At 33.6% G+C, this 25,485-nt stretch overlaps 3 protein-coding genes, 1 long non-coding RNA gene and 1 other non-coding gene across 5 annotated transcripts; all 5 read right to left on the reverse strand.

Moving 5' to 3' along the window:
• On the reverse strand, positions 1–2,588 carry LOC140817177 (small ribosomal subunit protein uS4y). The gene is made up of 3 exons (XM_073176809.1): positions 2,435–2,588; positions 1,413–1,794; positions 1–371 (listed from the first exon to the last, which is right to left on the reverse strand). Exons 1-3 carry the CDS (start codon positions 2,460–2,462, stop codon positions 188–190), a joined length of 594 nt encoding a protein of 197 aa, XP_073032910.1. The 5' UTR covers positions 2,463–2,588; the 3' UTR covers positions 1–187.
• Positions 2,589–6,491: 3,903 nt separating this feature from the next.
• On the reverse strand, positions 6,492–7,905 carry LOC140816380 (transcription factor TCP15-like). Its single transcript, XM_073175608.1, has one exon. It carries the CDS (start codon positions 7,687–7,689, stop codon positions 6,610–6,612), a length of 1,080 nt encoding a protein of 359 aa, XP_073031709.1. The 5' UTR covers positions 7,690–7,905; the 3' UTR covers positions 6,492–6,609.
• A 3,484-nt stretch (positions 7,906–11,389) lies between these two features.
• TRNAR-ACG (transfer RNA arginine (anticodon ACG)) lies at positions 11,390–11,468 on the reverse strand. Its single transcript has one exon. It is a non-coding gene; the product is annotated as a tRNA-Arg (tRNA).
• Positions 11,469–15,322: 3,854 nt separating this feature from the next.
• On the reverse strand, positions 15,323–15,792 carry LOC140817158 (uncharacterized). Its single transcript, XR_012114723.1, has 3 exons — positions 15,772–15,792; positions 15,607–15,686; positions 15,323–15,376 (listed from the first exon to the last, which is right to left on the reverse strand). It is a non-coding gene; the product is annotated as an uncharacterized lncRNA (long non-coding RNA).
• Positions 15,793–15,807: 15 nt separating this feature from the next.
• On the reverse strand, positions 15,808–17,821 carry LOC140817377 (zinc finger BED domain-containing protein RICESLEEPER 2-like). Its single transcript, XM_073177029.1, has 3 exons — positions 17,255–17,821; positions 15,908–17,065; positions 15,808–15,843 (listed from the first exon to the last, which is right to left on the reverse strand). The coding sequence occupies exons 1-3, from the start codon at positions 17,819–17,821 to the stop codon at positions 15,808–15,810; spliced, it is 1,761 nt and encodes a 586-aa protein (XP_073033130.1).
• Between the last annotated feature and the right edge of the window lie 7,664 nt (positions 17,822–25,485).

Genomic DNA, 25,485 nt, shown 5'->3' on the forward strand with positions numbered 1-25,485 from the left:
TAAACGATAATAAAGTAAGTTAGCATAAACATTCAGAAGATAACAAAGCTTGACTATGTCCCAAACACAAATATCTCATTGAAAACAATGTCCACAAAAAATATTATCACTGTTACAGGAGTAGCAAAAACCAACTCAAAATCTGCTTCCAAATATTGCCATTCATAACTAAATAGAAAAGTTCACCTCATTCTTCATCATCCTCGTCCCCGTCACCACCGGACGCCTTCTTTGCGGCTGCCTTTTGGTTCTTTCTCTTCACTCTACCAGGACGCCCACCACCAAATGGACTTGTGAGCGAGAAATCTATATGTTTCTGGGAGTCTACTCTTACCAAAAAAGAGGGTACATTCACTACTTGCCTCCCAACCCTACATTAAGTAAATAGAGCTCTCAATTCAATGACAAAATACATACATATTACAACGAAGCTTTCACTATAGAAAGGCAAGAAAAGGCAAGATGATTGAAACATTCATTCTTGAAAGATGGCGTTCATTCGCAGCATTCATCATTTATAACAGTGGGATAGAAAAACAATAATATCAATACAAATAATGAAAAATATAACACGCAGGTGCACATTGCATTAATTGCCCCTCCACTTCTCGAAGGGTATTATTCAACACAGGGTTGAGGCTAGAGTCATCAACACCAAGACATTAAGTGGGTATCATCTCACCTACATATGTAATCGAGTCGAGCTGAACTCTTGAATATAGTTTGATTCGTTTATGATCGAATCAAGATCAAGCTTTATTTTTTCACAAATATATTCATGGCTCACAAGCAGATTTTACCGAGCCTATACGAATTTAATGAATATTTAAATTACATTAAATTCATTAAAAACTAAACTATATATTTAGAAAAAAATATAATATTCTTATTAAAATTTGGAATTTTATTTTAACAAATAAATTTAATATATTTTTTATATTTTTCAGAAGCACAAGGTAAAACTGACAAATCTTATATGAAAAATATTATTTTTCATCTAAGAGCTAACTCATGAGCCTACCAACATGTTGGTAAAACTGATAACTGACAAGCGGTAAAACAGATAACTCACATGCGGCTTGGTTCATTTACACCCTAATCTCACCAAACATTGCAACATTCAAAAATTTACAAATATAATAGAGAAGAAGCTCAGTAGAGATGCACAGACGCAGCCACAAACATGAGCATACCCTGCAATAATGGGTTCAATACCTAAAGTATAATAATCAAATGTAGCATGACAGACCAACAAAAGTAAATGCCCCACCGTTCAGCTATAAACAAGAGTCATTCTATTCTTGTCGTCTCCAAAATGTCAATAATTCAGTAGATAATTGACAATCAAAAGCTTCATGAACCTAGATATAAAAAAAGGCTAGGCCTGCAAGAAATTTAGTCATCATTCTTACCTGATATGTCTTTGGCGGATAAGCACTCTGGCATGGTGAATAGATTTAGCCATCCCAGCCTTGAACACCAGTGTCTGGAGGCGGCGCTCAAGGAAGTTCTCTACAGTTAGGGCCAAGACATAATCGAGCTTGTTCTGGCTCTCATCCAATAGCCCATACCTATTCATTCTCCTCAGAAGTGCTTCTCCCTCAAAAATACGACGTGGATCCTTCTCATCAAGAGTCAAAAGCATTCTAGCAGCATTTCTGATGCGGCTCAGTGCATACTGGACCCTCCACAGCTCCCTCTTGCATCTCAGACCATATTCTCCAACAAGCTTCAACTCAGCATCCAATCGCTCCTTCTCATAAGGGCGCCGAGGCTTCTTAAATGTCTTTCCATCTGCAACCAACAGAAGCAACCAGATTTAAATATAAATCATGCATGATGAGACCACTTACTTTCATTCTTCTTGAGTATGAGACAAACGCTTATTTAGGACAACAGTTCAACCCCAAAATTCAATCTTCAATAAATCAAAGACCTAATTCTTACAAAGCAGAGCCCTTGCCAAGCACTTCAGACTTTATTTCATATTCTAATGCATGAAACCAATTTTAGCGAACTTATGATCATCCACAACATGTTCACAAAGCTAATGCTCGTACATTCTGGAGCACAACATACTAACATTTGCAAAAATATTACAGCAGAAGTAGACGATTTTTTCCACAAACACAACGCTAGGAACCAAATATAGTGCCCTTCTCAACTCCAAATCTGTACATTCCAGCAAGGAGTCGCATGAAAATGAAATAAAATCACCGTAACTAGTTCTAAATCCAAATCTCGAAACGATAAAAATAAAAAAAAGATGCAATTTTGGTCAGATACAACGGAGAGGTAATTCAAACAACCAAATAAAACAGCAAATGACCTCCATAAAACAATGCCACATACAGTCGCACGCATATAACTCGCAACTACAGCCGATGTGATCATATATTATCAGCTGTTCGCAGAACAAGCAATGGAAGCTTACAGTTTCTGTAAAATGAGACGTTCACCATACTACTCCGCCGCCTCCGTCGCCTACGCGATTCTCAGTCCACCGATCTGCTGCTGTTGATGAAAGCACTAGTCTGTGAGTTCTCATCTTATATAGCCTTTTCTGGGCTAAAACCCTAATGAGCCTGTGAAAGAGTTGGACTTAGTCTTGGGCCTTTTGAGAACCAAGCTAAGGACCAAATAGCCCAATTTAATTTTTATATTATTTTTTAAATGACATTTTGAAACGAAAGTAGTCTAAAATACTAAAAAAAATTATAAATTTTATGATTAAATAAATAAATAACTACTTTATATTTCTAGTACAAAAATATATAATAAAAAAATACATATAGAAAACTAAGTTGCGTTCGGATTAAATGGTTTGAATTTAAAATAATATTTGAATGAATGATTTGAATTGACTTCATATTAAAATAAATTTAAATTTATTACAATGACTCAAATTCATTTTCAAGCAGATTTAACCAAAATAAACCAATTGATTTTTTATTATAGTTTTGAAATCATCAACTTCAAACTCATCGATTCAAATACAACCTTGCAGCATCTAAACCGATTATCCAAATAAAATTAATCCACACTATTAAGAATTACTTTTTACCAAATTGAATTTCGAGGTATCATTTGATAGCCCTAGTAAAGAGACTTTGAACCATTTGATCACACTTTTTTAATGTTTTTTTTGTTTAAATTATTGTAAATAAGATTGTATTTGGATCGATGATAATGATTCGATTTCAAATCTAATGCTAAATATTTTGTATCCATTTTCCCAATGTAGTAAGAGAAAGATTTTGAAATCCATGGAGATGAAGAACAGGAACTACGCCTAACTTAACATATATGCCCAACTAACACTTTAACAAACCGATTAAAAAAGAATTTACATTTACAAATAGGAATTCCTTTAGAATTTCAGTCGCTTCAGCTATTTAAAAAAAAGCTGGCCGATCATGTTACTGCACAGATTGTATATTATGTTGTCGGTATACCTTCGTTTTTTTGTTAAGATTGGAACTTGGACTTAACTCAACCCCAAAAGCTAGCTCAAAGGGGAGGATTGTTCAAGCCCATATATACAACTCTTAGGTTATTTATCAAACCGATGTGAGACAATTACCACTCTCCTCTCACGTCTAGCTAGGAATGAACATCTGGAACGTGGAGTTTACAAATGACCTAATTATAAGCAGAACGGCTGGTCCAATACATAATTGTGAAACCTGAGCTCTGATACCATGTTAAGATTGGAACTTGGACCTAACTCAACTCTAAAACCTAGCTCAAGAGGGGAGGATTGTCTAAACATATATACAATTCTCATGTTATTTATCTAACCGATATTGTGGGACATTTTCGGCCCACCATTTTTCGGCCTGCTGCTCGGTGAAACGTTTCCGGCTGTAGAAGAACTGGAAAAACATTAAGTTTATAAACATAATCGAAAAAAGGGCACAAAAAATACAAAAAAACAAAAACAAAAACAAAAAAACACTACCTGAAACAAACTCGTCTTAACTCATTGACACCTGAAACCAAAGGAGATCGTAAATCAGACAGTCAACTTTACCAAAATCATATGACTAACTTGCTCATGTTTGATCGAAAAATTATTTGTTCATGTTAACTTTGGATATTCTGAGTAAAATAATTAATTGGTATGAATTTTTCTTCTTCTACTTCTATTTTTAAATAATGGGAAATTTTATCTAATTCGATTTCAAATTAGTTTGAATATACAATGCAGTGCTAATTTTTTTTTTTTTTGATTACAACTCACGCAGGGGAGGGGGATCGAACCCGGGGTGAGAGGCCAGCTAATCCGGCGGGTGAGACCATTGGGCTAGAAGCCCGGTCTCCAATGCAGTGCTAATTTTAACTAGATATCTAATATTTTTTAAGAAATCTACACAATTAGATAATTACATTTTAAAATAATCCAGGCATGCAAATAATTGACAACCCCTTCTCATCGGGAATAAACTTCATTTTACATATACATACATATGTCTATGATGAGACATTTGAATTTAAGCACTCATTCGCGAGATACGAGAACGAGTACATAAAATTACAATTTTCATCCTATACATGTTTGATGTTTGTCGAAAATTTGACTTTTTTGAAATTTTAGTAATTTTAGTTTTTTTTTTCATCGAGAATGTTCACTTAACATTTTATACATAACATTGCGTTGGAAAAAAAATAAAATTATAGTTTTCTGTGGTGTATTATATATATCACTTTAAATACAAACCCCCTAGAAAGTAGCAAAATAATAGGAAGGGGATGCCCTACCTGTAAAAAAGGCAAGCAAAGATGCTGATTACAAAACCAAGAAAACAGTTGGAAGCAAGAAAAAGAAACAAACCATGTTGTTGTCGAGTCAGCTGCCATAAAAATTTTCACCAAGAAACAGACCATTTTAATGAACAGTCATGATTCACAGCTTGGAATATTTAAGGCCATGTTTGGTAGGCCCAACACCACCTGATGAGCAGCAACTGCAGCCAACTTATACGAGAAACTACAAGAATTCTTATGTTTGTACCAACTCTACTTTTACCACTTCCGATGATTTTGAACACCACCACCCCACCCCACCCATCACTATTTTTTCCATATGGAAAATTATAATTTTTTCCATGTGATTTACATTTTTGTCTATTTTTATTCATGTTAACGTTGAATTTGTATTTTCAATCGTGTGACTTGTACGTTATATTTTTCATTTTGATAATGTTACGATTAATTTTAATTTTTATTCTTATAACTAGGTCTTTTTTTTTTCATTTTTGTTCCTTTAACTTGTATTTATTCATTTTTTAATCATTTTATGACCAAAAAACACAATTAACTTAGGTCAAAAAAGGATTAAAAATAGTGAAAAACATACAAGTTACATAACTAAAAGTGAAATGTCATCATAACATTACCAAAAAATGAAGACATACAAATTACATGACTAAAAATACAATTTTATCATTAATACATGACCAAAAGTGAAAAGTACAAATAAAAGGACCAAAAATATACTTTTCTTTTTAAGGGATCTTATATTTGAATTTTTGACAAATCAAAAAGGTATTGGAATCTGTTCACGACTTCCATTGTTGGGTCTAAGAATATTACATTTTTTTGTATTTGGATAATTGTTATAGTGGTACTCGTAATATCTTTATGAACTCAATGATATTCAATTATAAATAAAAGAGTTAGAAAAGTTAATTTATACACACACAACGTGTGCATAACATTACTAGTTACGACTATATAGTTTTTAACTCGTTGTTTCTGTGTAGATATATATAATTATAGTGTATATATGTAGTTCTTTGGCCAATTGCAACGAATTCAGACATGTGTATATGAGTTTGTTGGCAAATGAAATTACAGAAGCTATAATAACATATATCACTATTTTGTTAGCACTTATGAAGAATGTGTATATTGATGTATTAAAAGTTATAAATGATGCAAAGTCAAAATTTTGACAGATGTTCTCATTATTATACTATATAAATTCAAGATGAGATAGTAAACTTATAGTGGTTCAATGATCAAATCTTGCATGCAAACTAGTCATAATTTTCTTGAACCAAAGCCTAATTCACATGTAAGTTTATACGGCATATATGTATAATTTTGATATGTTGTTCAATAACCGTGTTCATTTCTGTACTCACTTTTGATGTGACACTCAAGTGGTGGACGTGATGAAACATATAAAAAGTGTACATCATCTGAGTAAATGTCACATCAGCGATGTGCATGGAAATACATATGATTGGTGAACAACATATCAAAATAATACACACACGAAAAGCAGAAGAAAGATTTCACCTATCATATTTTTTATGTAACTAATAACATTGTGAACACTAAATTTAGTCCAACAACTGAGAATCCTTATGTTCTCACAAAACCCTAGCTAAATAAATGTACTGTTTCATTGTATGAAAAAAATCGACCATTGCACTCAAATCACATTGATATTTTAAATTAGAGGACAGATCAAGCCCGAAATATATAAGAAATTCTAGATCGACATAAATTCCATTTCACATTTATGAATTTTTCAAAATATTGAGAAATTTATAATAATCCGATAAAAGAACTCAACTTACACACTTAAATGGTCATAATTCAAGAATGATGACTAGGTGCAATACTTAGGATATCACCCGCTGTCCCTCTGCCGCTAGTATCAGCCTCAACCTCAGCTTCCGTCGCTCCGGGAATCGGCCTAAATGAATCGAGGGATGCAAGCATACGGAGATGCCCCTCCGCCATTGCGCCACTGATGCCGCTTCCGCCAAGTTGTTGCCCTGGAAAGAGCGCCGCCACCTGTGGGTGCAGATTCATGAAATTCAGTCCACTCCTAGCCATTGAACTTCCTCTATAGATGTTGGAATTCCCGACGGAAGGAAATGTCCATAGAGAATTATCACCGCTCATAAGAAGTGCTGTCGCCGGGATTTCACCTTGGCTTGCCGGAATAGAACCGGTGCTGGACTCTGACATGTAATTTCCCATCTGCACAACCGGAAGCAGATTCTCCTCCGGCCGCCGTTTCTGCCACCCCATACTTCCCTCCTCTCCCGCAGCCAATTCCAGGCCGCAGGAGCCCATGTCACGCAGCTCTTGCTTAGCTTGTAAAATTGCATTCAGATTAGAAAAACTCAAAGAATTCTCATTTGATGGAAGTGATCCATTAGCTCCATGAAACAAAACCCTTCTTTGTGATGAATCCCCGAAGCCAAAGTATCCATTGTTCCTCAAATAAGACGGAGCCGAAATGGTTGATCCTGAACTCCTGACAGAAATATTAAGCGAAGTGAAATTAGCAGGGATAGTTCCGGTACCCGTGGCGGCGATCACCGCCGGCTCCGCCTGTTGAAGCAGCCACTCAATGGTTTCACCGTCCGATTTGTGTCCCAGCTCCCGAGTAAGCTGGAAAACCCTAGCTGCACAAGTCGCCGGCATGCGAATCCGGCGGCCTCGGCCATCAACCTTAGTGTGCCTGTCCTTAGTGGAGGTTCTCTTAGGCAGCGGGGGCTTCTTGGTAAGATGTTCTTGCTCCGTGGAAGCATTGGAAACTGCGAAATTGAAGCTGGAACAAGAATCTCGATCATTTTTCTGAATATCATCTATATTTTCTAACAACTGGAAAGGGAAATTCTGCCTGTGCGCAGTATTTGATAATCCATTTCCACCAACATCCATGATCAAAAGGCAGATGAATATATATTAATCTTGGTGAGCTAGTCAAGCATACACATGATCTGTATCTACTGTGGGACTCTTTTCTTGATTGATTTCCTTTTTTTGGGATTTTGATTTGTTCCTTTTTTCTTTAAGAATTTAGGTTGCAACTTCTTTCAGATGGGAAATGGCAGATGGATTACTATTATGGGAGAGAGAATGAGATAAGGGAAGCGAGGGAGTGCAAGCTTTAAGCAACAAACATAATGAGTGGGAATTATATGGGTGGGGTAGGGCAACAAATTAAAATATGCTTTTTCAAAAGGGGGTAAATGTTAATTTTTTTTATTTATTATTTATTTAGGACAGGTGATATAAAATCTTTGAAATGATTTATGGTACTTTTGACGTATGTGGGAGCCTTGTCGCTTTATTTATTTTTTTACTTCATTCACGTATTTTAATTTACATCTAATAATAAATATTTCACATATTTTTTCACTCTAATTATATATGTAATTCATTTTTTAATTGTCGGTACTCTCGATCCCAATTTATATTCTAACATATAAATTGGTCCTTGCTACGTAAGGATATAAATGAACTTAACAGTTCACAAGTTGGTCGGAGCTCAATTCCATAAAGAGTCGAGTTCGAACTCGATTTTGAGTTCGACAATTTTATCGAGTCGACTCATAAGCTCGCGAGCCTATTCCTAAGATCGAGCTCGACTAGTTTTTTAGGCTAGTTTGTTGGACTTCGAGTATTGCCTCACATCAAGTAGCTTAGTAAGATGAGAGTGATTGAAAACTATAAAAGGAGAATCACACTCTTGTATGGATGGATGTAGGTGTGAGCATTCGGTTAATTCGGTTACCGACCAAACTGAATTAGCCATAACCGAACCGAACCGAACCGAAATATTTATCCATAACCGAACCGACCGAATTAATTTTCATAACCGATGAAAACCGAACCGAATTAAAATCGATTAATTAGTTTAAAAAAAATTATGATTTAACTTTAGTTATATATGTAATTTTTTTTTAACACTATAGTTTACACAAATGCATAAAAACATAAAATCACACATAACACATATGTATAAGTTTTTATTTGAACACAATTAATAAATATTATATCGATTTTAAAATTTAAAATTAAAATTGTGGGGACCCTGACGCTAATCATGTTCTTAATCATCATTGGGACTAATTAATCAATTATAATAAACATGATCTAAATTTTTTTTAAAAATAATGCGGAACGTAGTGACATAAAAACATATATACATCTCAGTATATTAAAGTACAAATCCTGTATCACATACATTTATTCACTAAGGCTTAACAGCTAATATCAAGTGTCCAACCATATCTCTAATCCAAGTCCGGAATCTCCACTCTAATCACGATCTCTCTTCATCTTTTCAACCCTGAACCTGTCCCACCTGTTGTCATGTACACATACAGACATGACAACAGCCGGATAACTCCGGTGAGAATAAATCCCAGTATAAATCAACGACACATGCAATCATATAAACAAATATAAAGCATGTAACGGGTAACAGCAATATGTATCAAAATCTGAAACATAACTAATATCAAATTGTCGACAATACTCGTAGCTACACAATTTAGACTAGACTCAATCCTAGTCTAGGGATTCCGGTTTCCAGAAGTTGGCATTCCATATCGATCAACAGTAATAGAAGAAATACCGATTCTATCCACATCGATAGGGTATCGATCACCAGAAATAGAAAAAGGTCTGATTCTATCCACACCGATATGGTATCGATCACCAGTAATAGAAGGAACTCTAATTCTATCCACATCGATATAACATCGATCACCAGTAATAGAAAAGGCTCCAATTCTATCCACACCGATACGATATCGATCAACAGTAATAGAAGAAACCCAAATTCTATCCACATCGATAGCCAATCCTCCGGTGACAGACTTTGGCTCTATCGCCAATACACTATCATGTAACATCGTGCAATGTACCCCTGGCGATCCCGTCACTATCTGGCACTTCTGTTACAAGATTACTCGACTCCTAGCTGCTGTCTATATATCAAGAGAACAAGTAATCTAATACCTGCTATCTATAAATCAAGAGAACAAGTACATCAATCAAATACATGCAAATATCAATGCAATAAAATAAAGTATGTGATTTAGGGAAACTCAAGTCCAAACTGACTCAAGTCGATCTCCCAATACCACATTGACTTATACCTTTCGTTTGCAGTTTCGGTCTGGAATTCAAGCCTTGTCGATCCCTCAATCTGGCAACGACAATATCAATGATATCATATCAATATACCGTTCAAATCGATACCAATCTGATTAATAATTCAAAATCAACGGTATAACCGCACAATCCCGATATTTCAGTCAATATAACATCACCAGATAATAATTCCCTCAACTAATAATCGATACCAATACACTCTGATATCATATCTCAGTCAATTAACTTCAGAAAATCATAACAATTCTATAATTAGTTCGTTTCTTAATCTGACTTCGATTCTACGCTGTCTAACATGTCAAGAACAACATATATGATGTGTATTCAATTCCAACAACATCATAATTTCAAAACATGTCAAAACGTAGTAAAACTTACGTCCAGTCGTAGCCTACGTTGCTAGGAATTCGGTACTGAAGTCAGATTCGAAATCATACGGACAGATTTTGCACAATCTCGATCTTAAGATTCAAGAACAATTTCTACAGCGTTTCCTCGTTTTCTTTCTTTCTCATGCATATTAAACGTATATTATATATATATATATATATATACACATCCCGTACATGCAGCAAAGCAAATGGTGCACCCTTCACGCAACACGTCTCGCGTATATATATATATACATCCCGTACATGCAGCAAAGCAAATGGCGCACCCTTCACGCAACACGTCTCGTGCATATGCGCGACTTTTTTCCGCTCATATGCGCGAGACGATTAAGCCTAGCGCGCCTCTATTCGGCGCATATGCACGAGGCCAATGTTCAAAAAGCTCAACTCTCGGGTTGTCTCGCGCATATGCGTGAATACACGTCGCGCATATGCGCGAGGCCCTTTGGACATTACGCGCATGCGCGCCTCTCATGTCGCGCATGTGCGCGAGAGGTACTGTCCTCGCACATAGTTCGTTTCACGCCGACTCAAATTGTGTCCCGATTAATTCTTTTTATAATCACATGAAATTATAAATCAATCATCGTTAATTACAGTGATTAATTCTCGGGCATTACAAAAATATTTATAAAAAGTGATAAATTAAATTTGTTATTAAATAATAATATTTATTATATCGGTTAATTCGGTTAACCGATTTAAAAATTTTGAAAACCGTAACCGAACCGAATTAACCGATATAACCGAATTTTTTTAATTTGAAAACCGAATTTCCGAAATAACCGAACCGAATTTCTGAATTGGCTCGGTTCAGTCGGTTAATTTGGTTTAACCGAAATCTTGCTCATCTCTAGATGGATGTAAGGATGTTTGAGCTCGAGTCTGATTTGTTAAACATGATAAACGAGCTGTTCACAAACCGAGCTCGAGCTATTCGCGATAAATAAAAAGAAAAAGCCATTCAAAAGACCCACACCCAAGTTCCATAGCTTTTGGTCTCCTATCCCGATCAGGATTTTCCTACCCCCAGAGGGAAAGATACTTCTCTTTTGGGCCGGTTGTGGGCGAGAAGGGATTCGAACCCCCGACATCGTGGTTCGTAGCCACGTGCTCTAATCCTCTGAGCTACAGGCCCCACCCCGTCTCCACTGAATATGTTCCCGGGAGTACCCTTAAAAAAAGGAACCTTTCATCTCCCCATCCATTTCGGGTTAAGAAGATGTGAAAGAGCGTTTATCTCTATAAGAACGTGCGTTCCGAGGTGTGAAGTGGCAGAGAAGCTTAATAATTTCATAAAGAGACGAGCTCGAGTTTCATGATAAAAGCTCGAACTTGCTACTGTTCGGCTTGACTAAGCTCGTATACATCCCTTGTGGTACATAAAATAATAATTAATATATTCATATCTTGTTTATATCACGTTCTTACAGATCAACTTTAGTTCAAATCTTTTATTTCTATGTAATTTGATTTGTCAATTAAAAATACTTTTTATTGGTATAACACTAACTTTTGTGAATGTAAATATAATTGATAGTATATCGAACATATTTCAATTAATTTATAGGTAATCTATTTTTGGATCGTTATTATTGGTTATTAATTTGAATATATGATTGAATTTACGATATAAATACAGGACAAATATATAAATTAAATTTCGAGTTGAATTTCAAAAAATTAATAACATTTCATGTGAGCAATTTTATAGGTAGACTTGCATTAAATTTTACTAATTCATGACGATGAAAGTCGCAACCATTATACTATTCGGTGTGTATTGCATAAATTTCATGAGTTAACGTATTAGTTTGTGAACCATATTAGTTAGGTAAATCACATCTTGACTAAATTTGACTAATTGTTGTGGATCATACAATAGACATCGAACAATATATATTAAAACCAATAAAATGAACTTTTTCGGATAATAATGATTAGATTAATGCTAAAAACTCAACGGTAATATCGTACATCGATATTTATATCATGAGATTGTTTTTATGAGATTTTGTATTGAATTTATCACGAGATTTTGATAAATGAAATTTTTGTATTCAATTTTTTGTGTTATAAAAATTGTTGTACAAATCTCGTTATACCTATACCCTAACTCTAATGATTAATTAATAAGCGACCACTTATCTTTTATTATCTTCTTCTCTGTTGTCCGAATAGACTTTGAAGTTCCACCGAACATGATTACGATGACTAATGAGACATTATCTCGAACAGAACCTAAATCAAGTTGTCCTAAATGTTGTCAACATGACAGTTGGTCATGATCAAATCTTTGATGTTAGGATCCAATCATACCTTTCCAACCTATTATTGGCAAAAATTTATGTGAGACGATCTCACAGGTCGTATTTTGTGAGACAGATCTCTATTTGGATAATCCATGAAAAAGTATTGCTTTTTATGCTAAGAGTATTACTTTTTATTGTGAATATGGATAAGGTTGACCCGTCTCACAGATTGAGATCCGTGAGACGGTCTCACATGAGACCTACTCCCTATTATTTATGTCACTTAATCATATTACACTAACCTTTGTTTCGTAGTTATGAGTAATTAGCAAATTATCTGCCAAATATGTTGAATGTTATAATATTTTTTTTAAAATGGTTAGGAATGTTAAATACAATAATAATAATAATAATAATAATAATAATAATAATTATTATTATTATTATTATTAGTATTATTATTATTTTTTTTTAAAAAAAAAATCTAATTGATTATAACGAGTTTTTCTCTGCTTTTACTTCAAAATACTCTTTTTAGTTTCGAATTATGTCGAATGAACTAGAAGTTACATATTCACAATATTAAAATTGAGAAGATGAAGCTAAAAAAACATTGATAAGAAGATCTATACGATGCAGTCAAATAACTTGGTATCAGAAGATAAAAAGGATATAATTGTCAAACTTAAGGATCTATATGACCGTAAATCTGTGTTTATCAAAATTAAGTGTTATGTGAAATGTTATAAAATGTCAGACAACATGTATTGGAATATATAAGTTTGTAACACAAATTAACTCTAAATAAATATGATGAAACGTAATAAATTTTGCGCAATTATTGTCCCTCAAGGCAAAAAATAATCACTAAAAAACTAATGAGTTTACACAAAAAATAACATCAACGATTTTAATCAAAAAAAAATTTCTCAAAACGTTTGAAAAATTTAAATGCTTTCTAAAACAAGTATCTACATTAAAACGGTATATAAGGAAGCAAAACACGATGTCAAAACTGGAGCAACAAAAACAAATCTTCAGCCAACTTCTTCGCATTTGTTGTCTGCAAATGTCTCCAACAATCACGACAACATGTAGATTCAACACTTCTTCGATCAACAACAACTTTTTAAATTATTTTCTCTAAAACTTATGGCGTGCAAAACTGCAATAATATGTATGTGCTTCTAAATCACCCTCCTTTGCATGAGATGAATCATCTTATTTATAGTCTCAGGGTTTTTCAACAAGGAAACCTACACAATATGGAAAGTAAGTGCGTGTTATTAGAAACAAATATATCATATCAGAAAATTTTTATCATAATTATCACATTAATTATCACATTATCTAGAAAGACAAAATCATATTTAAATATTCAAAATCATATCAAGAAGGAAAAATTAATCGAAAAATTAATCTTCAAAAATAAATTTAATACGAAACTTATAATATTTCCCTTCTTCAGAGCAAACACCGACTATGTAACGTTTTGATGGAACCTTAACGTCACTCAAGTAGACCATCTTTACAGCCAATTTTCATGTAACCTTATCGAGTGGGCATGCATCCAAATTGGGGAAAAAATCTTTAACAATATTGGTAAAATTACTGAAAACGTACATAAAACCATGACAAAAAAAAAATCCATATATTGAATTTTTTTTAGATATTTTTCTACTTTGTAAGTTAAACGTGACACTACAATTTAAAAAATTTGAGTACATTAACCAGTATGACTAGCTATATATAGCTATTGGTAAGAAGTAATCACTCGATTCTACAACTGATTTCAGAGTCAAAGACATATGTTTAGTGCAATTACTGGGAGATAATAATTGTCCAAGTTAAGCGAGCGATAAAACGTGACATGACTTAGACTGCTCTATGACGAATAAAAAAAATTGAATCATACCGCTATTAACGATCGTAACTTTTAATAAATCGGCTTTCTATTACATAATTTGAGAGAAGATATTGAAAGTGTATAATAGCAAAGTATTGATTAGGGGTGGGCGTTGGTCGGTTCGGTCCGGTTTTTCTCTACCATGGTTCGGTTTTTCGATTTTCGGTTTTGAATATTTCTAGTCCAAAACCAAACCATTTTATTACGGTTCGGTTCGGTTTTTTCGTATTACGGTTCGGTTTAGACGGTCGGTTACGTACGGTTAGCTAAAATTTTGTTAATAAATAAAATTATACGTCACTTTATGCCTCTAAAATATAAATCATAGTATTTGTCAAACATTTGATTTGAGACTTAATCATATATATATATATATATATAATGTGTTGTGTGCAAACATGTCATGTGAATATAATAACAATATATCACTAATTAACTATGTAAACACCGAAATGCTTGAATCCAACTGAATATTCAGTAATAGGAAAATGAAATATAACAAAGTGTCAACAAGATCAAATGGAACTCCACGTCTGACAATCCCAAAATAGTTCGTATGGTCATCTACTCATCTCCTTCAAAATATTTGAACTTCCAATTCTCAAATTCCAAAATCCTGTTTAGCAAAAAAAAAAAAGACATTAAATTCATTACAATTATAAAGTGGTTATGAATCACAATTTTGAAACAATAACTTAAACTTATTGAAATTAATTGCAAAGATCTTTCACAAAGTCATAAAAAAAAATCCTTTTTTTATGGAAAAAAACAATAAATTCATTACAACTAATAACAATAAGTGAAAATGCTTAAATCTAAAAATGCATTATCTTACCTTCCTATAATGATATTGATCCCAACCAGCCTTGCTTCTACTTGTGTACCAGAAGATCCTGTGCTTAAAAGTATCCTTTAATATGAATAGTTCAGAGTTACGTAGAACCTCACAAACAATAATTTTTTGAAACACAGTAGCTTGGTGGAATTGTAGTATTAGTGTGAAATTGTAGTTCTGGACCAAAGCTACACAAGGCATCTTCATCTTTCAAAATAAAATGGAAGCTTATTGGCTTAGCAATTTAATGCACCAAACACAAGATACATTAAGTGAAATTTAACTTACAATATTTCATGGAAATGTTTATATATTGGTTATGCAAGAATCTCTTCCAATGCAAGAATCCCTTCCAATATTGATCAAATCTAAAAAAAGTAAGAAAATTATTGCCAACATTAAATAACAAAATAATTTTAAAATAAAACATAAAAAAATACACAAATTTATTACCAGATTCAATCTCTTCAAGATTATCCAAGTCTTCTTCTACTTTAATGGGAAAAGATTCTTTCCGGAACCAATCTTGAAGACAAATGAGAGCTTGCACTAATCGAGGTGTTAATGAACTTCTAAATGAATCTAGAACACGTCCCCCGGTGCTAAAAGCACTTTCCGACGCCACAGTAGAAATAGGAATCGCTAACACATCACGAGCCATCTCAGCCAGAGTAGGAAATTTGGAAGAATTAACTTTCCACCAAAGCAAAATATCAAAATGTTCATTTGCAACGTCGACATCTTCATCGAGATACCTATCTAACTCAGTCTTAGCATCCATATTTCCACTTTCAGCCTTATGTCTCAAGTATTCTTGTTGTATTAGTGTTCTTTTATGAATATTTCCTATGTTTATACCCGATGGCTCAACTTTACTAGTGGATGATCCTTGAGACATTTTTGAAGTGACCTTCCTATATCCTTCAAACAAAGAAGTCATGTACAACTTTATTTCAACTCTTAATTGCTCCCCTTTCTCTTGCCCATACATCTTCGAAAGCCCAAAACCCACATAATCAAATTTGAAACGAGGATCAAGCACACATGCAATAAAAATCATCTTATTCATTTTTTCTGGAGCACCCCAATATTTGTCAAATTTAAATTTCATCCTTTTTGCCATCGTAGCCAAAACATTGTCATCACTCTCTACCAACAACTTTAAAACACAAGAAAGCTCGCCAATTTCATGAAAGTGGATATTTGAAGTAACATATGACGAACCTGAAACTCTCAACGTAAGATTATAAAAAGCTTCAAGAAACTTCTCCATTTTTCTCACATTTTCCCAATCACCACTTGTCAATGCACCTACATCCTTTCCATCTTCACAAACATGGGTAAGAAGATGATCCAACAATCCATGATCATGAATACCATAACTTACAAAAGCATTTTCAAATTCCAAAGCAACTTTCAACATCAAGTAAGTAGAATTCCACCTAGTAACAACATCCAAACACAATGACTTCTTACTTGTTATCTTTTCAAGTTCACAACAATCTTTGAATTTTTTAATCCTTGCAGGAGATTGTCTAATATATCTTATAGCTTGTCTAACTCGTCTCACAGAATCTCCAACTTCTTTCAAGCCATCTTGAACAATGAGATTGATTATATGAGCCACACACCTCACATGAAGGTGTTTACCATCCATCAAATTACTTCCCCATTTACTTAATTGGTTTGACATCTCTTTCACTGTAGTATCATTCGAACTAGCATTATCGACTGTGATAGTGAAGACCTTATCCAAACCCCAATCAAGCAAACATTTAGTGATAACAATTGCCATATCATCGCCTTTATGGCTAGATATTGGAGAAAAATTTAATATTCTTTTTTGCAAATTTCAGTTTTTGTCAATAAAATGAGCAGTAAGACACATATAATTAATTCTCTGTATTGAAGTCCATGTGTCTGTTGTGAGACAAACTCTTAGACGTGTCTCCTTGAAAAAAAGCTTAAGATTTTTCTTTTCTTCCAAGAAAAGTTCAAAGCAATCCTTTGTAATAGTCCTACGAGAAGGAATTCTAAATGATGGTTGTATCACATTTATAAAGTGTCTAAATCCTTCCATTTCCACAAAACTAAAAGGTAATTCATCGACAAGTATCATCTTGGCCAAAGCTTTCCTACAACCTTCTTGATCAAATCTCCAAGCATTGATTGTTATATGATCTTTTGAAATGTTTTGAAAGGCTATTTTTGCTTGTTTAGTTTCCACATTACATGGATATTTTTTACACTTTTTCAAATGAGCACCCAACGATGAAGTACCATTTAAACTTGAATCGGCAGCATAACTTGCACCACAATAATTACATTTTGCTCTACGTGTCCCATTAGAATCCTCATATTTCTCAAAATGTTCCCAAATAAGAGATCTAGGTCTTACAGATTTTCGCTTTTTCCCAACATCAACCGAATCTACAGATGACGAATTAGGAGCGTTATCATTTGAACTCTTGCTTTCATCGACCATACCCTCCTTTTCTGCCATCTATAAAAAATGAAACAAATTAACCAGTCAAGAAACAATAATGATAAACATTGCATGTGTGCCCTTGCAAAATCAAACGAGAAGTACTCCAAATAAAAAATTTAATTGCTGAATCAATATACAAACAATATTCTAGATTAGCTCACTGAACAATATTCTAATTGCTAATTGCTAAAAAAACTTTAATTGCTGAATCAATATAAAAAAAGAGCAATAATGTATCAATATATATGTATATGGAATGGACAGTAGGTATTGGCACCCATTTTCACAATAGGTATTGGCACCCATTTTCACAATACAGTAACCATTATTGTCATTCCGAATCACATCAAATATAATCCAACAATTTTTGTGCGCATATAGACAAAAATCAGATTCACCCCTCCAAAATTTATGCTCCCCTGGCATGGGTACTGGAGGAGGAGAATAGAGCCAAAACCATGTTATCAAAAACGAAATTCGAAACAATAAAATAACTCATTTGATAATATAACTCATTCGAAACAATAAAATATGTTGGAATTTGAGAATAAACGATTGCAATTTGAGAACTTGAGAATATTCCAAAATAACTCATTCGAAACAATAAAATAACTCCTCAAGCTATAAACGAGCGTTGTGTTGTGGTCTACATACCTGTGGGCTGTGGTGACTGGTGAGTGCCGAGTGGTGAGAATTAACGTAGTCTCGTAGACGGTAGTGGTGAGGAAAAAAAAAACGTCGCCCTAAGAAAGAAAAGAAAACAGATTGAAAATTTATGAGTAAATCCAAATAGGCCCATGACCCATTATACAATATGGCCCATTATTCATAAAAGCCTTATAATTAACAATAACACGGCCGGTTCGGTTATTCGGTTTTTTGGGAGAGTAAAACCGAAAACCGAACCGAAAAAACCGAAATTAATAAATTTTAAAACCGTAACCGACCGAAAAACCGATAAAACCGAACCATTTAAACCGAATTATTTGTTTCGGTCGGTTTTTTTCGGTTTTTCGGGTTTTATGCCCACCCCTAGTATTGATGTCTCGTTAATCTATTTGGCCTGATGGGTAAATGTCACACATGCATGCACTATATATGTTTCCCAACCGTTCCACAAAAGTCAAGACATTGTTGCAGTTTTGATTCTTTGTTTGGTGTCACAATTCCGAGGCCTAAATTATTATTCTCCCAACAGAGACTATAGAAAAGGTTCATATTAATTTGTCACACCCAATTTTAGAAAAAAAAAATATTAGATAATTTAAATTTCACAATATATTGAGTTGTATCAGTGGAGTTGTTGCAATAATGGACACATTTTCTTACCATATATCTTATATCTCTACCATATTATTAAGCATCGTGAATAATATATTTTGTAACTTAAGCACGATTTTTCAATTTCTGATCGAAAATTAACCCATCCTTCAGATGGCCAATTTGTTGTATCAAGTAAACAAAAAGTGTAGAGCGCAAATATATTTTAGTTGTTGTGAATCGTGATAATTAATTCTTCATGTATATAAATAATCACAATAGCTCGTATGAGATCGTATAACAGGTCAGTTATGTGATATATATATATATATATATATATATATATATATATATATATATATATATATATATATATATATATATATATATATATAATCCAACCCAATTAATGAAAATATTATTTTTATGTCAAAAATAGTACTTTCAATACAAAAATAGAACTGCTTGACTCGTCTAATAAGAGAACGTACTCTTAGTTAATTTCCTGTTTAAATAATTGCTATCGATTTATATCGATTATACTTGTGATAACTCGTAGGAAATTAACATAGTAGCCTAGTGTTGTAAGATCGGAATTATTCTAAAGGGAAATTTTAATTTGCGTCATGTTTGTTTGTATTTTTGATATTTTGGTAATCTATATTATCAAATTTTATTCTTAATAATGTATCTTTAATTTTTGACATTTATAGTTTAGTCTTTTTCTTAGGGGAATTTTACGTGACACTCTGTACGTATATCGGTGTCATATCAACACCACACATGTAATAAAATAACTAAAATGGTTAAGAAAGCAAATATAATTGACTAAAAATAAAATTTGAAAATATAGTTAGACTTTGGTAGAAAAAAGTAAATAATATATATACGAGTGAGTCTCATGTGAGACTGTCTCATGGATCTTAATCTGTGAGACGGGTCAACCCTACTCATATTTACAATAAAAAATAATACTCTTAGCATAAAAAATAATACTTTTTCAAGTATGACCCAAATAAGAGATCCGTCTCACAAATACGACATGTGAGACCGTCTCACACAAGTTTTTGCCTATATATACACATAATATAAAAGTTGAGATAAATATATATACTCATTCATCTGAAGATTATGATATTCTTTTGGAGGCGACCGATACAGTTCGAAAATTGGAATTTTTCATGTTGTTATAATTTACGATAAAAACACTGTATAGCTTGAGAGTGATATTGATTGACTGTAGCTACTTTTTTTAATACCAATAGAGTCGATGTTATTAAAAATAAGGAATTATAGGTTTTATGACATTCCTTCCACCAAAACTATAGGTCAATTTTGTATAAAATTGTTTCTTGTATTGAATTTTTCCTAATTCATGGTTGGTTGAATCACTTGACATTAGACCAAAAGATATACTTCTTACTCAAAATATTACATTATTTCCTTATATTCATGACGGTGTAGAGTGCACTTACTTAAGTGTTAATGGGTCGGACTGTTAGGTCATGAGTGTGTGGAGGTGCACGTCTATCATTTGTGTTGTCTTATATCCATTAGTTGTCTTATATCCATTAAAGACCAGTCTTGTCATTTTTCTATCGTCGGCCTTGTTATCAACAGAAATATTATTACAGATTAAGATATGTCGTCACTATTTTACGGTACACATAATCGATCAAATCAAGTGGCGGAATGTCAACAGTTTGATGCGTGAGAATTTCATATGAGGTCACGTATCTAAGTACTACTCTCACTCTTACATATTTAACCCAAAATTATATGCATTTTATTTTAAAAACTCCAAGTATAAATTATCAAAACTAATTTCGATTTAATTCAACTAAATAAGCTACAGATTTCATAAAAAACATAACTTCTTTAAAAAATAGTACGCGATAAGAAAAGAGAAATGGCCAAGAAACCGTCGCTATCATTAAATAGAGAAGGTTTTGGCCGTCACAAGAACTGGTTCCTCGTACATGATATAGCACAAATATCATCGATCGGAGGAGTGACTTTCTGAAAAAATTTCATGCATCACACGATTGATTTTGTTGTATGATTTAGAACAAAAAATGCCAATAAAATTGAAATTTGTGAGATGATATGACATAATACCAGCCGTAAGACACGCTCTTCCTCGTACTCATGACATATTATTTCGACTCATTGACACACAAGTAGATGCGACATATGAGGCTTTGTACTGTCAAAATATAAAAAGAAAAATTTACCCATGTACTAAAAACTAGGGGTGGCGTACCGAACTACGATTACCGTGTACCTTACCGACGAATTTTTCTGTACCGATACCGAAAATTCGGTATACCGCACATTCAGTATTCGAATTTTCGATATAAAAAAAGTTCATACCGACACCGTACCGACACCGAAATTTTTTTTCGGTATACCGAACTTAAATTTTTTTAAAAAATAATAATAAAAAATTATTTACGGGATATACCGAAATACCGAAAAAAATATATTTAGTACCGATACCGAAATTTTCGATACGGTAACATAACATTGATGTTTAGATTTCATGCTATTTTATAATTTATAATAATTAGTCGACAAATGCATTTTTGCTCACGTGCTTGATTCACATCAAGTTGATGTGAATTGGCGACCAATGCACAAGTAATTTCACCAAGACTTTAATGGTACGAAAATAACTACGCATGGAAGAAAATATATTCAAAGTGGATGATTAATGCAGCACGGATTGACCTGGCACGTATGTCTTTAGTAACGTAAAATGACAAACTCAATTCCTCAACTAAAAGAACAAGTGTTATCTATCTATATTTAAAGTTTTCACATCAAATATAGATATAGATATATATACGAAAATGGCTCCACATTATTAATGATATCGACAGAAGTGAATGGTCTAGAGTCGGTACGAATGACGATAAATTCGGATGATAAAGGTGGTATTTTAAGAGATGAATTTAAAATTTATGAATTTTGGGAATATTTTATTATTTATAATGAAAGATAGCCATATTATTTATTGAGTGGGTCTCGTGTGAGACCGTCTCACGGATTTTAATTTGTGAGACGGGTCAACCCTACCTATATTCACAATAAAAAGTAATACTCTTAGCATAAAAAGTAATACTTTTTTTCGTGGATAACCCAAATAAGAGATCCGTCTCACAAATACGACCCGTGAGACCATCTCACACAAGTTTTTGCCTTATTTATTTATACATCAGTAATACAAAGTAAAATAATTTCAAATGATAATATTATTGAGTGAACTTGAAATACATCATAGTTAACTTAAAATATTATATAAACATATAAGATGTATATTTGAAATTTATGGTTTTATTTATTTAATCAACAAAAATACATTTAAAATTCATGGATTTTGAAATCCATCTATCCAAATGTAATCTGATTGTTTTGTTTTGTTTTGTTTTTTTTTTTAAAAATTAATATGGATGTGGGAGTTTTGCAAAACTAATGCAAAACCTCACCATAAATGATGGACGCTACAATTTTTAAGTAGGTCTCTTGTGAGACGTTTTTACGAATCTGTATCTGTGAGACAGGTAGCATAAAAAATAATATTTTTTTTATGGATGACTCAAATAAGAGATCCGTCTCACAAAATACGACTCGTGAGACCGTCTCACACAAGTTTTTGCCACAAATTTTTTTAATCATTATTATTATTATTTTTTTCTTTTAATTGAACACATCTTTTATTTAATAAAATGAGACTTGAGACCATACACAAAAAATGAAACTCAAGTTCAATAATTTAAAAGATAACAACCAATTTTTTTGTCAAAAAAATCTTTATTTGTAAAATATTAGATAATTTATATTTCATTTTTTTTTCCAAAAAAAAATATTTATGCAGCATCAGTCATTGATAGTGGAGTTTTGTCTTAGTTTTACAAATTAATTTTTTAAAAACCCAATTGTTTTCCCATACAATAATTTTAGGATTTAACAGCTGGCATTATATCGTATAGTTTGTTGATTATAAAATTAAAGAGAATATGTGTGACGTCCCGAAATTTGAGATCCACATTAACCACGTGCGTGCAAGTTATTAAATTCCTTATGCGTTTTTCTAAATGGTTTTAATGCATGTTTATTTCATTAAATTGGGTTTTAATTCATGATTTATGAATTTGCATTATTTCAAATTATAATATGTTTAGTTGATTCATGTTTAAACGTTTTTCTTGAGCTTTATGTTCAGGCGATTATTCGAGGCGGGATCGAGGATAAGACCGGTGACGATTTTCAGTAATTTGAAGTGTGGTATTTTATTTTTAAGTTAAGAATGGGGCATTTTAAATAATTTATTAAGTTTTTAATATTTTAAAAGTCTTATTTATGTATTTAGTAATTTAGGAGTTTAGAACTTTTAAAATTAGTGTGTGTTTTATTTCAATTAAGGAAATTGAGTGAGTTAGTGTTTGATTTAATTTAAATTAGTGGTTAATTCATGATTAAGCAAATTATTTTCCCTAACTTCACCACTAACTCACGTTAACCTCACACCCACACACACTTACACCTTTTTCACACACACAAAGTCGTAACACACACACACACACTATCAAAATTCATTCTAGTTTTATATTTTTGAGAATAGAAAACCTAGGGCCTCCCTCCCCACAGCAGCCGCCTACCCCCTTTATAATTTCCAGCAATATTTTGTGGAGTTTATTTCAAGAAAATCGAGCCACGTTCGTCCCGGATCAAGCCTCGCTCCGTTCCCGCATCGGTATCGCCGTTTCGGTAAAGTTTATCATCAAAAGGCACGTATATTCTGTTCTTGCTGTGTCGATCAAGTCATATTATGCGTTGCGTTGATTTTTATGCGTAAAGGTTATATATCATGTTAGTAGTTTGAGCGGATTATAGATCGGATCAATTTCGAGGGTAAAATTTTAGATCTAAAACTCGTTTTTACTGTTCCTGTCAAAACTGCGATTTTTCTGTTCATATTCTGGGAAAACTTTCAACGGAAAAAACGTAGAACTTTTCGATACCTTCGATTTGACATAAAATTCAAGATTTTTGGACGACAAATGAGAGAGTTATGATATTTTTCGTGTGACTGCTCAAACTGAAATTTTAAGAAAAGTTTGGTACCATTGTATTTTTGAAGTTTTATGTTGCAGGCTTCGTTGGAAATCGACGGGCGATCGTCGTTGCATATGAGTATGTTAGTATTGAGGTTTGTTGTAGGTCTCAAGGTTTTGTTGGACGTCGTTAGGTGTTTGAATTAGTTTAAAGTCGTAGGAACTCGGTTGATGTCAATTGCCAATTAGCGCTGTATTGGGTAGCATGGTGGACGTCGTATCTTGAAGTGTTTATATAAGTTTTATGCAATGTTATGGTGTCCTTAAGGTGTTGAATCATCGTGTTCAAGTGTCAATTTGGGTGTGTAGGCATGTGCATAAGTTTTCTCGCAGGTTTCTTCGTACAGTGTGCAGACGGACCCCCACACGGACCCGAGCACGGGGTCCGTGTCTTTGTTTTCCCTTGGTGCGTCTTTACAGTAGGTACACGGACCTGGTTCCGGACCCATACACGGGGTCCGTGCCCCTTCTCTTCCCGAGTAGTCCTTTTACAGTACCTACACGGACCCTCACCCGGACCCTGACACGGGGTCCGTGCCTTTGTTTTCCTTCGGTGTCAATGTCCAGAGCCTACACGGACCCCTACACGGATGTAGGTACGGGGTCCGTGTCCTTCATTTTTGGGGAAGGAAAATTTATTATGCTTTGAGGTTAGACGTCATGGGTTAGTACAATGATTTACAAAGTCGAGTCATGGGGAATTGTAGAACGTCCTAAGAATTTAATGAACTCGTAAGTGAGCATGATTTACCTACGTCTAAGTATGCAAGTTAAGCATGTCAATCCATGATCAGTATGTGCAGCAACGGCCCCGATCGAAGCCCAACGAATCCCTCAACGCCAAGTAAATATGTTTGACGTGCAAAGAAAATATGTTTAAGTTTTTGAGGTATGCTAATTGACTTGTGACCAAATTATGAATGAGTTTGGAAGTCGGTGAACGTGGCCGAGGACCTCTCCGCCCCGTTAAATTATGAACGGGTTAGATCGTGGTTGGAAAGCGTTAAATTATGAACGGGGACCAACCAGCCCGTTAAATTATGAACGGGGATCTCATGTATGCGGCAGTGGATACGTCCCTGTCAGCCCAGTACTGTGGTGTGTCTGATCAGGCGGTTATTATGTATTGGTCACTTGCTTTGAAACATCCTCTACGCAAAATGATGAAGTTATGTATGTTCAAGTATGCAGTATGTTTATGAAAGTTTATGTTGATGGCACGTCTATTTATGTACGTACGTATGTTCAAGTTTATTATGCAAGTTCAAGTTTCAAGCTATGTATGTCCTATTTTAAAGTTGC

Source organism: Primulina eburnea, chromosome 16 (genome assembly GCF_022965805.1).
Source record: "Primulina eburnea isolate SZY01 chromosome 16, ASM2296580v1, whole genome shotgun sequence".
Classification (NCBI taxonomy): domain Eukaryota; kingdom Viridiplantae; phylum Streptophyta; class Magnoliopsida; order Lamiales; family Gesneriaceae; genus Primulina; species Primulina eburnea.